Source organism: Podarcis gaigeae (genome assembly GCF_964106915.1).
Source record: "Podarcis gaigeae genome assembly, chromosome: 8".
Taxonomy (NCBI): Eukaryota; Metazoa; Chordata; class Lepidosauria; order Squamata; family Lacertidae; genus Podarcis; species Podarcis gaigeae.
Genome location: NC_139684.1, coordinates 22,988,381 through 23,006,625, shown reverse-complemented (window position 1 = coordinate 23,006,625; position 18,245 = coordinate 22,988,381). Strand labels below are relative to the sequence as shown.

At 47.3% G+C, this 18,245-nt stretch overlaps 1 protein-coding gene across 5 annotated transcripts in view; it reads left to right on the top strand.

The window, feature by feature from the left end:
• Window positions 1-18,245, top strand: part of MEGF6 (multiple EGF like domains 6) — a 211,605-nt gene that overhangs the window by 177,980 nt on the left and 15,380 nt on the right. For all 5 annotated transcript variants that reach the window (XM_083752388.1, XM_083752387.1, XM_083752389.1 and 2 more), the window contains 10 exons: window positions 425-553; window positions 639-770; window positions 3,450-3,578; window positions 5,052-5,180; window positions 5,282-5,410; window positions 6,747-6,875; window positions 9,453-9,581; window positions 13,894-14,022; window positions 16,252-16,380; window positions 17,688-17,819. In XM_083752388.1, the coding sequence (XP_083608514.1) occupies window positions 425-553; window positions 639-770; window positions 3,450-3,578; window positions 5,052-5,180; window positions 5,282-5,410; window positions 6,747-6,875; window positions 9,453-9,581; window positions 13,894-14,022; window positions 16,252-16,380; window positions 17,688-17,819 (1,296 nt within the window). The remainder of the gene's footprint in view (window positions 1-424; window positions 554-638; window positions 771-3,449; window positions 3,579-5,051; window positions 5,181-5,281; window positions 5,411-6,746; window positions 6,876-9,452; window positions 9,582-13,893; window positions 14,023-16,251; window positions 16,381-17,687; window positions 17,820-18,245) is intronic.

The following is an 18,245-nucleotide window of genomic DNA, read 5'->3' as shown; positions in this document are numbered from 1 at the left end:
TTATAGAATTTGCAGAATTAGCCAATTTGACAGCCAAAATTAAGGAATTGGGATGACAAACGGATAAGGTCCGAGTGGGAAAGCTTTGGGGAGGATTTAAAATGATGTGATACAAAAATCAATTTTCAAGTCGGGGTAACTTTATGAGCAGTGGTGAATTATAACAAAGAGGTAAAAGAAGGGGGGAATGGGTGGATAAAGTATCTGATACGTAGCAAAACAAGGTATATCTAGAATGTCTTGGAATGCTGGGTTGGGAAGTCTGTAAATACCGTGTGATGGAATAACAGGATGTATAAATTAGACATTGGAAAATGCATTAAAAATAAATAAATCTGTGCAAATAGGCATTTGACTGTGTTTGCAATGGACTCTGGCTACAAGCAATAACTGTTTATTGGATTCCCCCCCCCCCCTTTTGTAGTATGTCCACCTGGATGGTTTGGGCAAGATTGCCAGATGCGCTGCAACTGTGGGAACGAAGGATACTGCCACCCTGAGACGGGGAGGTGTAGCTGCCTGCCCGGATGGACGGGCCACAATTGCCGAAGAGGTATAGGTCTACTCCGAGTAGGACTTAAGTGCAACCCAGTGTCGAAGTCACGATGATAATGAGTCTTCCCCTTCCTCCTCTTCAGCCTGCAATGCTGGCCGCTGGGGTCCCGATTGCACCAACACTTGCAACTGCAGCAACAGTGATGGGAGCTGCAACGCTATGACGGGACAGTGTCTCTGTGAAGCCGGCTACACCGGGACCCGTTGCGATCAGAGTGAGTGCCGCCGTCTGGTGTTTTCAAGCCTCCTGCTCACTCTTTGTGCATGTGCGAAGGTGTTGTTAATGTCCAGCCAGCAGAGTGATTATGTGTGAGTGTGAGAAACACACACACACACACACACACACACACAGAGAGAGAGAGAGAGAGAGAGAGGCCAACTGACTGGGAAGTGCTCTTTTCTCTTGGTATATTTAATATTTAATTACCTCACATGGTAATTCTGGGATGAGGGCCCCACAATGGAGAATGCCCAGTTTCCTGAAGAAATGTGCTGAGCTCCTGAAACCCACGTTAAGTAAGTTGGAGTTCTTGTTATTAAATATACCAAGAGAAAAGAGCACACCAAGAACTCAGGCCAATAAAGGTTTCAATAGTGGGAGTGGTCCTACTCGCAAATCAATAGTCAATAGTAACAAAAACTAATCCATTCAAAAGTATGTATTCTGACAAGAATTACAAACTCAAATAGAGATTACAAACTCAAACAGAGATTACAAACTCAAACTCATAAGGATATGTATATCCAATTATGAATCACAAACCAGTAAGTTCATGTTAGTCCATAGTCAGATTCGTCGTGAAGGTCTTAGTTTCAATCATTAAGCAGAAGTCAATTACGGATCAGAAACAGGACAGGGCCCTGTTTTGATGTATTCACCTTCATTAGCTAATTTTTAAAGGGTTGTGAAGAATTCATATAAATATATCCTGTTATTTTCTACGTTTCTCAGAGATAAGAACTACGTGTGGGTAGATCAATGTGTATCTTGAGCTTTTCTGTGCTCCTTGAAACCCACCTGTATCAGAGAATCTCAGCCATATGACTTGAACACTAGGCGGTTCTAAATTGGATTTAAAAATCATTTATTGCCATTACTGACAATCTTTATTTCCAAATTAAATGGAAAATTCAAAATGTGAGTTTTCCCACTTATTCAAAGGAATGTTCCATTAAAAAACACAATTCTTTTCTCATTTATTTTATTTGTTTCTCATATTTTTGGTATTGGGATGAAGTATTAATATAACCTGGAACAGTCTGTACTGGTCACAGGAAGATCACAGAGAGGGGAAGGAGAGAAATTAGGTTGTATTTCTGATTTTTTTTTAAAGGCCTATAAGATAGAGACCCTGTGCTCTGTTATAGATTTGGCCAGTCTGTCCGTTTGAAGGGGTAGTAGAATGTCTGAGAAGTTCATGCCAATTCGGGCAGAAAACTGTCAGCATCGCCCTTGAGCCAGTGCCACCAACTGGACTCATCCACTTCAGCCCCGACTGGGCTAGGTGAGCTGGGTAGAACTTCCAGAGACCACCTTCTGCACAGGAACAGGTCAAAGTGCTGTGGACTCATAGCTTAGAGTTGTGAGCACCGGATTCACTCCAACAAGAAGACAGTCGTCGCACAGCAGAGTATAGCAGAGTATAAAAGACTCAGAGAGCAGCTCTGTAGAATATCTTCTTTTGTTCTATCTACAACTATAATACACAACTATGTACAGAGCTAAATGAGGTCTAAGCGAAAATGCTGAACTGCACTGAGTGTCTGCAGCTGCTCTTAGTAGCAACCTTATCTATACACACGATCTCTCTCTAACACTCAGTCTCTCTCTCTCTTTGATGTGAGGCTGGAGCGGAATAAGTAGAGAGCAGAAACCGCCCCCTCCTCTCTGGAGAATCAGCAGAGAACATCAGCAGATTCTTGGATATGGGAGGGGTGAAATCTCCTCAAAAACATGGAAGTAATAAGCAGGAGAAGAGCTGGTAGTTCTGTCATGGAAAGCAACAGGTAGTTTATAGGATGTGCACCTCCTTTAACTGCATCTAAAGCAGTGAACATTACCTGTCTGAAACCAGGCAGATCTGATGCTTTGAAGTAGTAAGAAGCCTGAACATTTCATGCCACATGGATGGGGAAAACACCAACATTACAGGCAGCAGAAAGACCACCTGAGTCTTCCACTGAAAGCAATATAAAACCAAAAGAAGCTGGGGAATAAGTAAAACAAATAAGCTAGTTCTGAGCACAGCTGTCAACTTTTCCCTTTTCTTGTGAGGAATCCTATTCGGAATAAGGGAATTTCCCTTAAAAAAGGGAAACACTGACAGCTATGGTTCTGAGTGAAAAGCAAAACTTTTAAGAATGAACATGACTGGAGCAGCTTGTTGTGAGGAAGGCGTGGATTTCAGGAAAGGCAAGGAGGCATTCAGACTGTGTTTGGGGAGAGCAGACCTCTGACGTTGCCTCAGCAGCTATCAAACCAAGACTGAGCCTTATATAGCAGTTGCACCCAACTAACCCCACCCTGCTGGAAGGTGCCATTTTTTAGTTAAAGGGATTCCAACAGTCTCCCTGGGGCCAGTGCAATGGAGTCATCCAAGGGTAGCAGCAGTGCCGCCAGAGACGTGGCCAGTGAAAGTGGTTCTGGGGCTGGCCCTGCATGCCCTTCTGCTTTGGAGTCCTCATCTCCCAAAGCAGGGGAATCAAACATCCAAGACTGTGGCCCCACCAAACTCCTTTCCCCTCCTGAACATCTGGGTGGGAGGCAGTGCTTTCCTGAAAGAAGATGGTCCTTTTAGCAGCATCTGGTTTTACACACCAGCTCTGCATCCTCTTAAAAACCCTTCTCTCTCCTTCTCCCCACCATTGTTTTTATGTGTTCTGTTTTTCCCAAGAGTGCCCCGAAGGCTGGTTTGGTCCAAGCTGCCGCCACAGGTGCCAGTGTGACAACGGGGCTGGATGCGACCATGTCAGTGGGGCTTGCACCTGCACCCCGGGCTGGAGAGGGACCTTCTGTGAACGCTGTAAGTAACCCAAACCCAAGACTTTCATTACTCATACTGCTACTACTAATAATATCCTCCCCGCCCCTATTCACAGAAGGCCCTTTCGATCTGCTCACCTTGCTAGGCTGCCAGTCGCTCTTCAAATGAGGGCTGTGCCAATTGTTCTCCCAGAAACGTTTTCAGCAGGAAGGTATTGTCCCTGGAGGGGGGGGGGTGTCCATTTAAACTCCATCTTACTCATTTCTCTGCCTCTCCATTTGCCAAACGACAGCAGACTCTTCATAATCGCCTGGTCTAGGAGGGGATACATTCACTGAAAATGTTAGGTTCTTTTCTTTAAAAAGAAAAGAGAAAAGGCTACCTGTTTGTTAAGACTGGCACCAGAGGTCCTTCTCTAAATATCCCTGCCACTCAGTAGGCTTTCTTTATTACTGCTACTGTTGTTGTTGTTTATAAGTCACCACATGACTGAGTTGCCAAGAGAGCCCTGTTTTAGACATTTTCAAAAAAAAGAAGAAGTTTGCCCAGGATTTTAACTGCTTTTATAACAACAACAACAACAACAATTTATCTATACCCCGCCCATCTGGCTGGGTTTCCCCAGCCACTCTGGGCGGCTTCCAGTAGAACACTAAAATACAATAACCTATTAAACATTAAAAGCTTCCCTAAACAGGGCTAAGGGATGCGGGTGGCACTGTGGGTTAAACCACTGAGCCTAGGACTTGCCGCTCAGAAGGTTGGCAGTTTGAATCCCCGTGACGAGGTGAGCTCCCGTTGTTCAGTCCCTGCTCCTGCCAACCTAGCAGTTCAAAAGCACGTCAAAGTGCAAGTAGATAAATAGGTACCACTCCAGCAAGAAGGTAAATGGTGTTTCTGTGTGCTGCTCTGTTTCGCCAGAGGCGGCTTAGTCATGCTGGCCACATGACCCGGAAGCTGTACACCGGCTCCCTCGGCTAGTAAAGCGAGATGAGCGCCTCAACCCCAGAGTGGGCCACGACAGGACCTAATGGTCAGGGGTCCCTTTACCTTTAAACAGGGCTGCCTTCAGATGTCTTCTAAAAGTTTGGTAGTTATTTTTCTCTTGGCATCTGGTGGGAGGGCGTTCCACAGGACGGGTGCCACTACTAAGAAGGCCCTCTTTCTGGTTCCCTGTAACTTGGCTTCTCGTAGTGAGGGAACCGCCAGAAGGCCCTCAGCGCTGGACCTCAGGGTCCGGGTAGAATGATGGAGGTAGAAACGCTCCTTCAGTTATACTGGACCAAGGCCGTTTAGGGCTTTTTTGTATCTTTACTGTTGCTGCAATAGCTGCTTTTGTCTCTAAGCTTTTTCATCTGTTTTGTATTTGTTTTATGGTTCTCTTTTGTAGGCTGTCTTGAAAATCTAGATTAAGTGAATTTAAAAAGAAAGAAAAAGAAAGGTGGCTTTGCTCTATCACCATCTCATACAAATTGGTGCCAAGACTTATCGTGCAGGTTTTTCTTTTCCCAGCTTGCCCTGATGGCTTTTACGGGACGGAGTGTCACAAGGCCTGTCGGTGCCTGAACGGAGCCCGCTGTGATCACGTGACTGGACGCTGCACCTGCCCCGCTGGCTGGATCGGTCCCACCTGCAATCAAAGTAGGTGCCCTGTGCTGGGTGCCAGCCTCTCAGCCTCCCCAGCTGGCCGTGGACATGCGTGAAAGTGGCGGCCCTCATTGTCTGTTTCCCTTCTGCTACAGCTTGCCAGGCTCACCGCTATGGGGAGAACTGCAGCCAGGAATGCAGCTGCTCCAATGGGGCCACCTGTGACCACATGAGCGGCCGGTGCCTCTGCGCACCTGGATGGATGGGAGAGACCTGCCAGCAAGGTATCGCTCGCTAATAATAAGTAAGGAGCCTTTCTATAGCTACTAGCCATGATAGCTGTGTTCGGCTTCCTCTGTTGGAGGCAGTGTTCTCGAATCACAAGTCAGGTGAGTGCTGCTGTTCTCCGGTTTCTGGTTGGCTGTAGAGCTTGACTTCACCTTTCCTTTCCTTTTCTGCTCTTGTTAGCATGCAGGAAGTTTTTCTCTATTTCACTTCTCTCCTGCTAGTGGGTTGCTTCTAAGCAATGACCAGCAAAAATTCCATCTGTGGTGGAGATTTAGGGAGCACACAAGCGCATAGACACATTCCTAAACTACCTAACGAAGACTGCCCACTTTAGGGCACTACAGTTTGTAACAAAGTAGACTGGGAATGTGTGTGTGAGAGAGAGATCCTGAAGTTTACAGAAGATAAGGGGGAGTTCAAACTATAAGTATTGATCCAAGAAAGGGAAAGGCACTTTTGGAAAGATTAAACCCAACTGAAGTATTTTGTGACATTAGCATCACTTGCAGACCATTTGGGCTGTGAGTCCTGGAAGGAAGACCTGCTCCATGCCTTGGAGGCCTTTTTTCCACCTGGTCTGGGAGGGTGAGCCCCGGACTGACTCCAGCTACAAAAGCTGAGGCTGCTGAACGGAGACTCTTCAGCTGGGCTGTTATCTGAAGGGTTTTGTTGTGTGTGTCTGTGTGTTACTGTTGCTTTTTTTTGTATCATTATTTTTAGACCTTGTCAATGCATAAACAGTTTGGTTGTGTTTTTCGAAATGTAGTCAAATAACACGTTTGTTATGCTGTAGTTATGTATTGCTTTCATGTTGCAAGCCGCTTAGAGCAAGGTTTGAACTGTGGAACGGCTGCGTACAAATATAATTCTGTATGTGCTGGGGCGAAGAGGCAGGACCTGAAAATGATGTGGGCATTTCCCAGCTCGCAATCCATGGGGGAAAGAGACCTGCCATGCTCACAGAAAAATGTTATTCTCACCTCTCCCCTGTTCTGAATGAAAGGGTGAGTGGCTGTGCGGGTCCAATCCTGGCATCCAATGAAACATGTCCATGCTTAAAGGGTGCGAGTGTTCAATGGAGAGGCTGAATGAGTGCAAGCAGGAACTGAGCATGGAGAACAAGCAGCTTCTTGTGCATTGTAGATTTCCAAAGGGGCCTTTACCTTTTGTGGGCTTCGTAGGAGCTACTGGTGTGCGAATTCGTTGTCTATGGGCGCCAAGCCTGTGGCTTAAACAATTGAGATTCTGAGTCCCTTTTTGTTCCCACTGGAAATTTATTTCAGCTGTGTTCTGATCTGGTTGCTGTTCCCTTTTTTCCTCCCCTGCCCTCAGTGTGTCCCGATGGCTCCTTTGGAGCAAGCTGCCAGCAGCAGTGTCTTTGTCAAAATGGCGGGACGTGTGATCCAGTCACTGGGAGCTGCGTGTGTCCCGAAGGCTGGACAGGACTGGCCTGCGAACAGGGTAATCTGTTTCTTTTTTGCAATAATAATAATAATAAATTTCTCTCTCATTATTCATAAATACAGTCATACCTTTGAAATCGAACGGAATCAGTACCGGAAGTCTGTTTGACTTCCAAAACACCCAGAAACCAAAGCGCGACTTCTGATTGGCTGCAGGAAGCTCCTGCAGCCAATCGGAAGCCGCGTAAGCCGCGTCAGATGTTCAGCTTCCAAAAATAGTTCGCAAACCGGAACAGTCACTTCCGGGTTTGCGGTGTTCGGGAGCCAAAATGTTCGAGAACGAAGCTGTTCAAAAACCAAGGTATGACTATAAGTAACAAAACTACTTAAAACAATTATACGTAAAACCACACAATAAAAAAGCACTATTCCACTATGGGAATTCTTACCTTGTTGCTTAGATATGAGGAATGTGTTAAAATGTTAAAAGTAATAAAATAAAGGAGCAGGAATGGAATGTTGTGGCTGAAGGGGATTTCTTATTTACCAGTCAGACTTTTCCATACATAAAATAGCAGGAGGGATAAGTTGCATTTGTGGAATATTGCTATATAACCAATGTTTTTTTTTTTTTTTTTTTGTGGGCTGGCAAAGCGAAGAGTAACCCTGCTTGACATTTTGGGAATATGTTGTAGTTGAATAAAATGCTATGTGGGGATTGAAATATGTACAGCCAAGGGGAAATGAAGAAGTGATAAAGTGATAAAACGCTAAAATATTTCAAGTATTGAAACAGAATTATGAAATATATGTTACACTGGGTAAGGGAGGGAAGAAAAACATAATGGAAGCGGGGTGGTAAGTCAGCTTTTAGATTTGTATTAAATTAGAATTAATTTGATGTTGATCTGTAAAATTTTTTTTGAAAAGCGATACAAATCAATGGGCCAAAAAAGTAATAAAATAAAAATAGAATAAGTTAAAAACTTATCAGAGGAGCAGCTCAAAGGAACTGTTCACCGGCCATCCTCTTGCTCCTCCCATATGAAGAGGACCATATGAATTGGAACCAGCCTGAAGGAAAAAGAAAAATAACAATTGGGCATCTATAATTTGAAACAGAAGGTGCCTTCTGAACTTTTGCTGGCGGAGTATGACACAAGGCCTTGCTCATTATACTATAGGCTCGATTTCTTCTTGCTGTTGTCAAACGAGCCTCCCAAATTTGAGGAACGCTCCTTTTTTATTATTGTTTGGAAATCCAACTATCAATCTGGTTGGCTAGACATTTTCAATCAATATATCCCCTCCACAGACACCTCTGGGATGATGATGGCATTAAAACCTCCTGTTCTTCTTCAATAAGAGAGAAAAAGGGAGACCAGATCGTGTGAAAGATACCTTTTTTGGAGATGGTCTTGATTAGTTGCCGATGGTCTGTGCAATGCTCCAGAATCAGCCTTTCTCAACCTTGGGTCCCCAGATGTTTTTGGCCTACAACTTCCATCATCCCTGACCACTGGTCCTGTGAGCTAGAGATCATGTAGGCCAAAAACATCTGAGGACCCAAGGTTGAGAAAAGCTGCTCCAGATCTTATTAACCCAAACTTCTATTGGTATATAACAGGTTTCCTTCCCTTGTTGGGCAAAGTCTAGCTGCTGTGAATAGGAAGGAAATTAATTCTTTAGATTTTTTAAGGGTAGAGTTTAGGGGAAAGCTCCTGAAGTAGATTCTGGCGATTGGGGATGAGGTAAAGGTAAAGGGAGCCCTGACCATTAGGTCCAGTCATGGCCAACTCTGGGGTTGCAGCGCTCATCTCGCTTTATTGGCCAAGGGAGCCGGCGTACAGCTTCCGGGTCATGTGGCCAGCATGACTAAGCCGCTTCTGGCAAACCAGAGCAGCACATGGAAACACCATTTACCTTCCCGTCGGAGCGGTACCTATTTATCTACTTGCACTTTGACGTGCTTTCGAACTGCTAGGTTGGCAGGAGCAGGGACCAAGCAACGGGAGCTCACCCCCTCTCAGGGATTCGAACTGCCAACCTTCTGATCGGCAAGTCCTAGGCTAACCCACAGCACCACCTGCGTCCCTTGAGGATAAGGTACCCTGGACCTAAGTTGTTCAGAGCTTTGCAGATTAACGCAAGAACCTTGAATCTGGCTTGGTAGTAGATGGGCAGCCAGAACAGATGCTTTAATGATGGTGCCACCTGTCATTAGCCATACCCCCATAACCTGACGCTCCCATCCATCGGCACCCCATCTGTGGAACTCTCTGGCACAATAATTTAAGCCGGGGATGGGGAACCTTTTCAAGTATGGTGGCTGCATTCCCTCATGGGATGGATTTATGGGTAAACAGAATCAGAAGCGATGTGATGCAAACTCTTCAGCCATCCCTAGTCTCACCAGAGAATGTAGCTACAGTAAGCCTCCCTGCATGTAGAAAATAGATCTCTAAGGGAGGTTGAGCTACATAACCTTGATCTGCTACTTTTCTACTGACATGGATATTTATCGTGTGTTTTGCATTGGAGGGGGGAGGCATTCAGCTCACGTTCCCACCCTGCACACCTGCGTTTTGACGGGTAGTCTGTGGAAGGCTCATCTGAAAAGGTCTCTTTCCCTTAGAGTGCACCCAAGGAAAATATGGGGTCAATTGCCAGGAGAGCTGTGATTGCCTGAACGAGGGCTTGTGTGACCGGCAGGCTGGGCGCTGCCTTTGCCGCAGCGGCTGGACAGGAGAGAAGTGCCAAAGCCGTAAGTAGAATATTTTGTGGGGTTTTTTTTTTTATATCAAAACTTATGAACATCCTTACAATGGGCATCTCCTTCACGAGGCATGGTGCAAAGTAATGACACAACAAACCTAGCAATATGTAAGAAACCGAGTTTAAAATCCACATTGCGCCCTCTGAAACAAGCAGTAAAGCAACCTTCGATAAATAAGTGGACTGAAACAACACTTTTATTGATTTGAGGCCTTTTAACATCATTTGATTATTGCTATTCATTAATTTAGCCTCTGCAGAATGATGGCAAAATAACTTTAAAAAAAAAACAACGGGGCATAGTGTGCCATGGTGGATATGCCAATTAAATTGTTTCATGGAATTGCAGAACACCTGAGGGTCATTTAGCCCAACCCAAGCACAGCTGAAGAATCCATGTCAGATAGCCATCCAACCTCTGCTTAACAACCTCCGAGGAAGTAGAGGCCACCATCTTCTGAGGGAGCCCATTCCACTATTGAACAGCTCTTAGCATCGGAAAGTTCGTCCTAATGTTTGCTTGGAATCTTGTTTCTTCTAATTTGAATCGGTTGGTTAAGGTCCTCCCGATACTGGAGCAAGAGCAGAAAACAAGCTTGCTCTGTCTTGGCTGTCCTATCCTCTCTGTCTCTTCTCCTGGCTAAAGGAAACATCTCCCTCTTCCGTTCCTCACAAGGCTTGGTTCTCAGACCCTTGTGTCATTCTGTTTGCCCTCCTCTGCCCACATTCATGCATACAGGGCTGCCTCCATAACTATTTTCAGCAAAGTGGTTTAACAGCAAATAAGCAATTTTAAAAGCAGGTATAAAACAATTTGTGACAGCAGTCACGAAATTAAAAGACTCCTGCTTCTTGGGAGAAAAGCAATGACAAAAAGCAAAGACAGCATCTTAAAGCAGACATCACCTTGCTGACAAAGGTCTGTATAGTTAAAGCTATGGTTTTCCCAGTAGTGATGTATGGAAGTGAGAGCTGGACCATAAAGGCTGATTGCCAAAGAATTGATGCTTTTGAATTATGGTGCTGGAGGAGACTCTTGAGAGTCCCATGGACTGCAAGAAGATCAAACCTATCCATTCTGAAGGAAATCAGCCCTGAGTGCTCACTGGAAGGACAGATCCTGAAGCTGAGGCTCCAATACTTTGGCCACATCATGAGAAGAGAAGACTCCCTGGAAAAGACCCTGATGTTGGGAAAGACTGAGGGCACAAGGAGAAGGGGACGACAGAGGACCAGATGGTCAGACAGTGTTCTCGAAGCTACCAGCATGAGTTTGACTAAACTGCGGGAGGCAGTGGAAGACAGGAGAGCCTGGGGTGTTCTGGTCCATGGGGTCACAAAGTGTTGGACATGACTAAATGACTAAACAACAATAACAACATAAGACAATTTACTACACTGATCAAAACAAGCAAATTTCAAATGTAGACTGTGATTTATTTATTTTTAGAAAAATATCCATGTAAAATGCTTGAAAGGCTTCTTCTGAACCAAGCCTGGAGTTCCTCTTCACATCCATTTGGAATTTCCCGGTGCAAATTGCAACTGGCATTGCCCGAATCTGGTTTCAATTACTCACCCGCCTTCCCCGGCCGCCGTGAAAGCAACTGGGAATGAGGCTGTGGAAGGTGCCATTCCAAACGGCCAGCTCGGCGCCGTTCCCTAGCCGGCCTACCTTGCATTTTACCCTTTCTGTGTTTGCCTTGGACCGTAGCCATTTTTGCCTTCTGTCTGAGGCGAGAGCCAGCTCAGGAGGTTTGAGTGGAGTTGGCGTGCCCTCGGGGCAACCTCATGTGTGTTGTAAGGCGAGCCGCCCGCCCCGGGTTACTGGCTGCCCAGCTCGGGAACTGGCAAGCACCGGGAGCGCAGCCAAGCTCCTGAGCCAGTGCCCCAGTGTTGATTTTGCTGCGTTTCAGTTCCGTGATGGAGGCGTTAGGACGGCTTCCAAGCCGCTCTGTGCCCAGGGCAAGGAAACTGTCCTTTCGCCTGGCAAATTTTTGCTGCTTGAAATGGTGAATACCAGAATCTATTTTGATTACCTCATCCCCTCCGTCCACTTGTCTTCCAGTCTTCCTTTCGTTCATATAATTTCCAAATCCTGACACCAAGGGGTGGGGTAATTCAGGTCTGAGGTCCAACTGTGGCCCTCTGGATCTCTCTGCCTGGCCCTTGAGACTCTCCCCAGGCCACATTCCTCACTGGCCCAGCTTTGCATGTTCTCTGAGTGTTTCTGCCTGGCTGGAATGGGTCCTTGAACTCTTATACAGTGGTACCTCAGGTTAAGTACTTAATTCGTTCCAAAGGTCCGTTCTTAACCTGAAGCACCACTTTAGCTAATGGGGCCTCCCGCTGCCACCGTGTGATTTCTGTTCTCATCCTGAAGCAAAGTTCTTAACCTGAGGTACTATTTCTGGGTTAGTGGAGTCTGTAACCTGAACCGTTTGTAACCTGAAGCGTATGTAACCCGAGGTACCACTGTAATGCCTCTTTGATTGTCTGGATGGGGAGAAAGAGATGGGGCTGTCTGTGATTGTGTGTAGAAACCTGCCTGCTTTACAAAAGTAAAATTTACATCCGTTGCTCCGCCCACTTTTGCCATTGGTCCCACCCATGGCTGGCATGTGGTCCCTCATAGGTTGCCCAGAAAGGAACATGGCCTATGGGCTGAAATAATAATAATAATAATAATAATAATAATAATAATAATAATAATAATAATAATAATAATAATTTATTTATACCCTGCCCATCTGGTTGGGCTTCCCCAGCCACTCTGGGCAGCTTCCAACAAAATATTAAAATACAGTAATCAATGCATCAAAGATTAAAAGCTTTCCTAAACAGGGCTGCCTTCAGATGTCTTCTGAAAGTCTGGTAGTTGTTGAAAAAAAGTTTTGCCAACCCTCTGTTATGGGCCCATCATTCAGTTCAATTTGTCATTTGTTCCAGGGGGAGGGGGGACATGCTTCCTTTTGGGAGCTCAAGCAGGAAAGGGAGTTATAAAATCTTAGAATTGTTGAGTTGGAAGGGACCCCAAGGGCCATCTAGTCCAACCTCCTGAACTGGAGACTATCACTTACTTATAGCCAGCAAGCCCATGCGGCTGACATGAGATACTTCTCTTTCCCCTATTTGGGAGCTTTGGAGCAGAATGTTCTCTGCAAAAGAATTTCGCTGGGAATCTTGGCAACCGGAGGGGGGTGCTGACTTGGGCAGAAAGTGAAGAAGCTGCAGAAATCAGAAATCAAAACACTCCCCCCCCCTCCTTCTTATCCGGGTGTGAAAAGCTCTCCCCAAACAGTGCCAAATAAGATTGGAAGTGTTATTTCTGGCTTGAGCCAGCAGCGCTCGGATGCCAGGACAATCTCATCATGATCCAGGGTATTTAGCAAGAATGGCTCCAGTAGTTGGAATTTGCTGTTTTATCTGTCATCGGAAGTTTAACGCAGAACTTTAAAGAAGAGGGTTCTTTTTAAATCACACACACACACACACACACACACACACACAAACACAGCTCTTGAGGGGCACAGGCAGGGAGAAATTGGAAACTGAATTTTGAAGTTAGGAGTTGCACAAACACAGCAGCAGCCGCCGCGACGAAAAGTTGCAGCGTAGCAAGTGTGGCTCCTGTTTCGGCATCCTTGCCAGCCAACGTTGCTCTTCAAGGATGCTGTAAGCCAGGGGTAGCCAAAGTGGTGCCCTATGGATAGTGTTGGCCGGTGGCTCCTACCACCCTCAACCAGCATGCCCAATGGTCAAGGAAGATGGAAGTGGGAGTCTAGCAGCATCTGGAGCTCACCACACTGGCTACCCCTATTGTGAGAGATGGGAACCTGTAGCTCTCCCTTCACCTTGGACCATTGACTATGCTGGCTGGGGCTGATGGTAGTTGAGCATCCAATGTCTGGAGCGCCCTGGGTTCCCGCTCCTGATCTGACCTGTCAAGCCACATTGTGGTATGCACCCAGTCAGTACCGAAGTTTGAGAAGCTGATAACCTTTGGAACGGCTCTGATAAGCATTCATTCGCTGTCAATCACACCTGTGGACTCATCCGCTGCATTTCATACTTGCCAGATTCCATCTTGGCTCTGCCCTTCACCCTTGGAGTCCCTTCGAAACACTACAATTCTATAATTCTACGTTACGAATTTGGCGTGGAGGGATGGTTTAACAGCTTCTTGAAAGAGGGGGGCTGATTGCTGTGTCCGGTTAACCTGAGTCTGTTTGTTTTGATCAGATTCTAGATCGGAATGCATTCATGAATGAAGTACCGCAGCTGTTTCTTCTCTTTTTCAGCTTGCCCCGAGGGCACCTATGGGGAACAGTGCAAGCAGCGGTGCGACTGCGAGCATGGGGTCTCCTGCCACCACATTACAGGGGCCTGCGATTGCCCACCAGGGTGGAGAGGACATCACTGTGATAAAGGTGAGGGAGCTGCCAGCTATTCTGGTGGCCAGGTAGGCGAGCCCGTATGCAGGTGGCCAAGCAGGTAAACAAGGAGGTTGTGCTCCGTTGCTGCCTGGTGAGTGACCATTTGCTCAAACTTGAGAGATGGGCTGGAGTCAGTGATTTTATAGGGCCAGCCGGAACTCTCGTTTTCCCTTGTATCTGCAGCCCTTCACTGCCCCCACTGGCTGGAGGTTGTATTGCAGGGTAGGTGCAATAATACCTCCACCCTGTGGGGGCGCTGGTGTGCTGCAGAGAGTAGTAGAAGAAGAAGAGTTTGGATTTGATATCCCGCTTTATCACTACCCGAAGGAGTCTCAAAGCGGCTAACAATCTCCTTTCCCTTCCTCCCCCACCACAAACACCCTGTGAGGTGAGTGGGGCTGAGAGACTTCAAAGAAGTGTGACTAGCCCAAGGTCACCCAGCAGCTGCATGTGGAGGAGCAGGGAAGCAAATCTGGTTCACCAGATTATGAGTCCACTGCTCTTAACCACTACACCACGCTGGCTCTCCAGTAGGCTACTCCACAAGAGTAGGCTAGTGCAGTGTTTCCCAATCTTTGGTCTCCAGCTGTTTATGGACTACAGTTCCCATCATCCCTGACCACTGGGTCTTGCTAGCTAGGGATGATGGGAGTTGTAGTCCAAAAACAGCTAGAGGCCAAAGGTTGGGAAACACTGGGCTAGTGGATGCCTCCTTTGGCAAACTGCTCTGGCGGCACAGTGCATAAGGCCTCTTGAGCCCCTGTTGTGGCAAGGAACCTCCAGCCCACAGACCTAATGCGGCCCTCCAGCCCTCCCCTTCTGGCCTACAATGCTGTTTGGGGCCAAGCCACTCCTGATTGCCTGACATCATATAGGACATTAAGTTTTGGGGCAAATGAGAATGTGGCTGGGCTAAAAGGGGGGAGGGCTTGCAGGCACCACTGATGGCCAGCACCTACAACAATCCTGCACACAACCTCAGCCACAGCATTTTGCAAGCTCTAGCATCCAGCACTGTGCCTGCATGGGTTCAATTTCAAGCCATGCACCTGATAATCAGGAATTGACACATGGCTGTCCCCTCTGTTTCCCCACTTACCTGCCATCAATCTACTCCCCGTTTCTTCCTCTTTCCAGCACAACTGACTAACCTGCTGCTATGGTATTTCTGAATCCTGGTTAGGATGCGAGGATTGAATGGCACCATCAAAAAATGTTACATTGGGGGAATAATATGATGTGGGAGAACCGCCAAGTTTAAGAGGGTATGGGCTTTCCATGAAAAGACGTTGGCTTGCTAACATCTTTTCATTTAGGAGACCACCCAGTTGGGAAAACAAGCATGTTCTGGAAAACAAGCTGATTCCACAGAAAACTGAAGCCCTTTCCCCCCAGAGGCTCCAACAATAACCCCTCTCTCTCAACCCTCTGCTGCTCTGCTCAGTTTCCTACCTGCATGGCATGAAAAAGGCTGGCTCAGTTTCCACCACCCCTGGTATGGAGCCTACTGCTTTGGGTCCCACCAGCTGCTGGGAACCACAAATGGGGAGAGCAGCTGTTGCACTCAAGGCCTTGCTTGGGGGCTTCCCACAGGGGGGCGTCTGGTTGGCCACCCGTGCGGGAAGGATACCAGACTAGATGGGCCTGTGGCTTGATCTGGCAGCCTGGCGCTTCTCCTGCTTCTGTGGAATACCAGGTGATGGCCACCAACTTTGATGGCTTTAAAAGAAGGCTGGAGAAGTTCATGTAGCCACAATGGCTCTGCTACACTGTCGCTGCCATGCTTCCGAACACCAGTTGCTGGCGTCACAAGTAGAGAGACTGCTGTTGCTCTCAGGTCCTGCTTTTGAGCTTCCCAGAGGCATCTTGGTTGGCCGCTCTGAGAACAAGGTGCTGGTCCAGAGTGGTCTTTTGTCTAATCCAGCCACTGGACTGTTATATTTTTATTCTTTGTGTTCTCTTAGGAGGGTTAGATGATTTCAGGGAGGGTGAAGCTATCCATGGCTGCTTGCCACGATGACGGTATCCTGTTGCCAGTGTTCGTTGGAGGTGGTATAGCTCTGGGTACCACAAAGGAGGAGAGTCGCTGTTGCCCACAGGTCCAGCTTGTGGGCTTTCCCATAGTGAGCATCTGGTTGGCCACTGTAAGAACTGGACCCGATGGGCCCTTTGGCCTGATCTGACAGGGCTTTGCCTTAACGCTCTTATCTGTCCCCATCACAGCCTGCCTGCCTGGGTCATTTGGGAAAGACTGTGCTGCCAGCTGTGACTGCCCTCCAGGAACGCCTTGCAACCACATCACGGGCGAGTGCAGCTGCCCCCCAGGAGTTACGGGCCATGGATGCGAGCAATGTATGTTCCCCAAGTTCCCCAGTGGGGCTTGCAGCTTGGGCCAGAGTGTTGGTGTCCATTCAGCTTTGGATAATATATATCAGGCATGTCCAACTCCCAAGAGACTGTGATCTACTCCCAGTATAAAAAAAACTGGCAGTGATCTACCCATTGTCATTGGAGGGAGGAGTGTGCGTGGGGCGGGTGGATTGCCCAGAGTTCTTGAGCATTTTGGGGGGTAGGATTGCCCAGAATTCTTCAGCTTTTATTTGTTAACTTTCAGTAAACCTCATTTAATCCTACAATTGATAAGAGTCCCACGATCTACCAGGATCAGCCGGGGCTCTACCAGTAGATCGTGATCTACTGGTTGGACATGCCTGATATATATATAAATGGAGTAAATAAAACGGGTGCTCAGCCAAATCCCAGATTGCATCCTGGCAGGTGCCTCATGCTCTTGTAATCCAAACACAGCGGAGGGAGAGCCAAGTGGGAAATGGGATCAGCATCCTCTGTCCAAAGAGGATTAGATTAATAAAGCCTCAAGTGGAAGCCAAGGCTTGGCGCAGAGTGCTGTGGCTCGCCGCCACAATTTGTGCACTTGTGTGTTTTGAGGCTCTCCTTCCATGCTTCGAAGGGTTCCTGCCAACTGACCGGGAAAAGAAACCCTGCCTGGCTGCTCCTGTGCCAGTTTGAGAAACTGCTAGCTGACTTTTCACAGGACGACAAGCATTCTCTCTTTCTAAGAGAAGATGCCAACTGATCGAACAGGGCCTGGAGGACCCTGACCTGGCCTGCTCCTCAGCCTCCTTTGATATCAACATGTTCTGCAGAAAAGTGGAGTTGGTCACAGCACAGAGAAGAGACCGTCAAATGCCCCAAAAGGCTCAGGGGGAGGACCAGGTGAAAGGAGTTTGCAGACCTCACCCAGGTTGAGGGCAGACTAATCTGGGCCTAAGCCAGGGTGGAGAAACTGTTTTCAGTCTGAGGGTTACATTTCCTCCTAGGGAATCTTCAGAAGAGTGGTGGTGGTGGGGACACATGTGTGGAGGGCAGAGCCAGAGCATTAAAAGCAAATGTTCACAAATCCTTCTGTGAAAGTTGCGATTCAGTGCCTTCGCATGTCAAAAAATAAGATACAGCATCTGCTCAGCTTTCAATTCCGTTACGGAAGAACAGAAAACAGGAATCAGCCGCCTCATGGAAAACCTTGCTATGGAATCTCTGCACCACCAATTTGTTGGGTGCCGAAAGAGATCCGGACCTAACCTTCACCATCCCAGCTCATTGTCCCCCTTTCTTCCTCCATGCCCCCTGCCCTTCAGCCTGTCTCCCTGGGACCTTCGGAATGAACTGCGCTCGGATTTGCCAGTGTCCCGGAGTGAACCATGACTGCCACCCAGTGACTGGAGACTGCATCTGCGCACCCGGTTACCACGGCAGCAACTGCCGACAAAGTGAGTTTGCTCTGAATTATTTGCAACGGGATTTGCTTGCATAGCAAGGAATGGGAGATAACGTTGTTTGGTCTGTGGTTTTAAGTGAGCTGATGGAATTCGCACCATCCGGGTGACTTCATATAGATTAGAATGTTACTGCCTTTTGGATTTTGGACGTCTCCACATTCTGCGAGGTAGGATGTATTGTGTTTGTATCTCGCCTCTGCCCCAAGGAGCCCAAGGTGGTATATACCACCATTCCCCATTTAATCTTCATAACACCCCTGTGAGGCAGGCTAGGCTGAGAGAGATTGACTAGCTCAGTCACCCAGCGAGCTTTATGGCTGAGCGAGGGATTTGAACTCAGGACTCCCAGGTCCTAGTCTGACACCCTAACCTCTATACCACACTTGCTCTCCAGTACATGTTTACACACACACACAC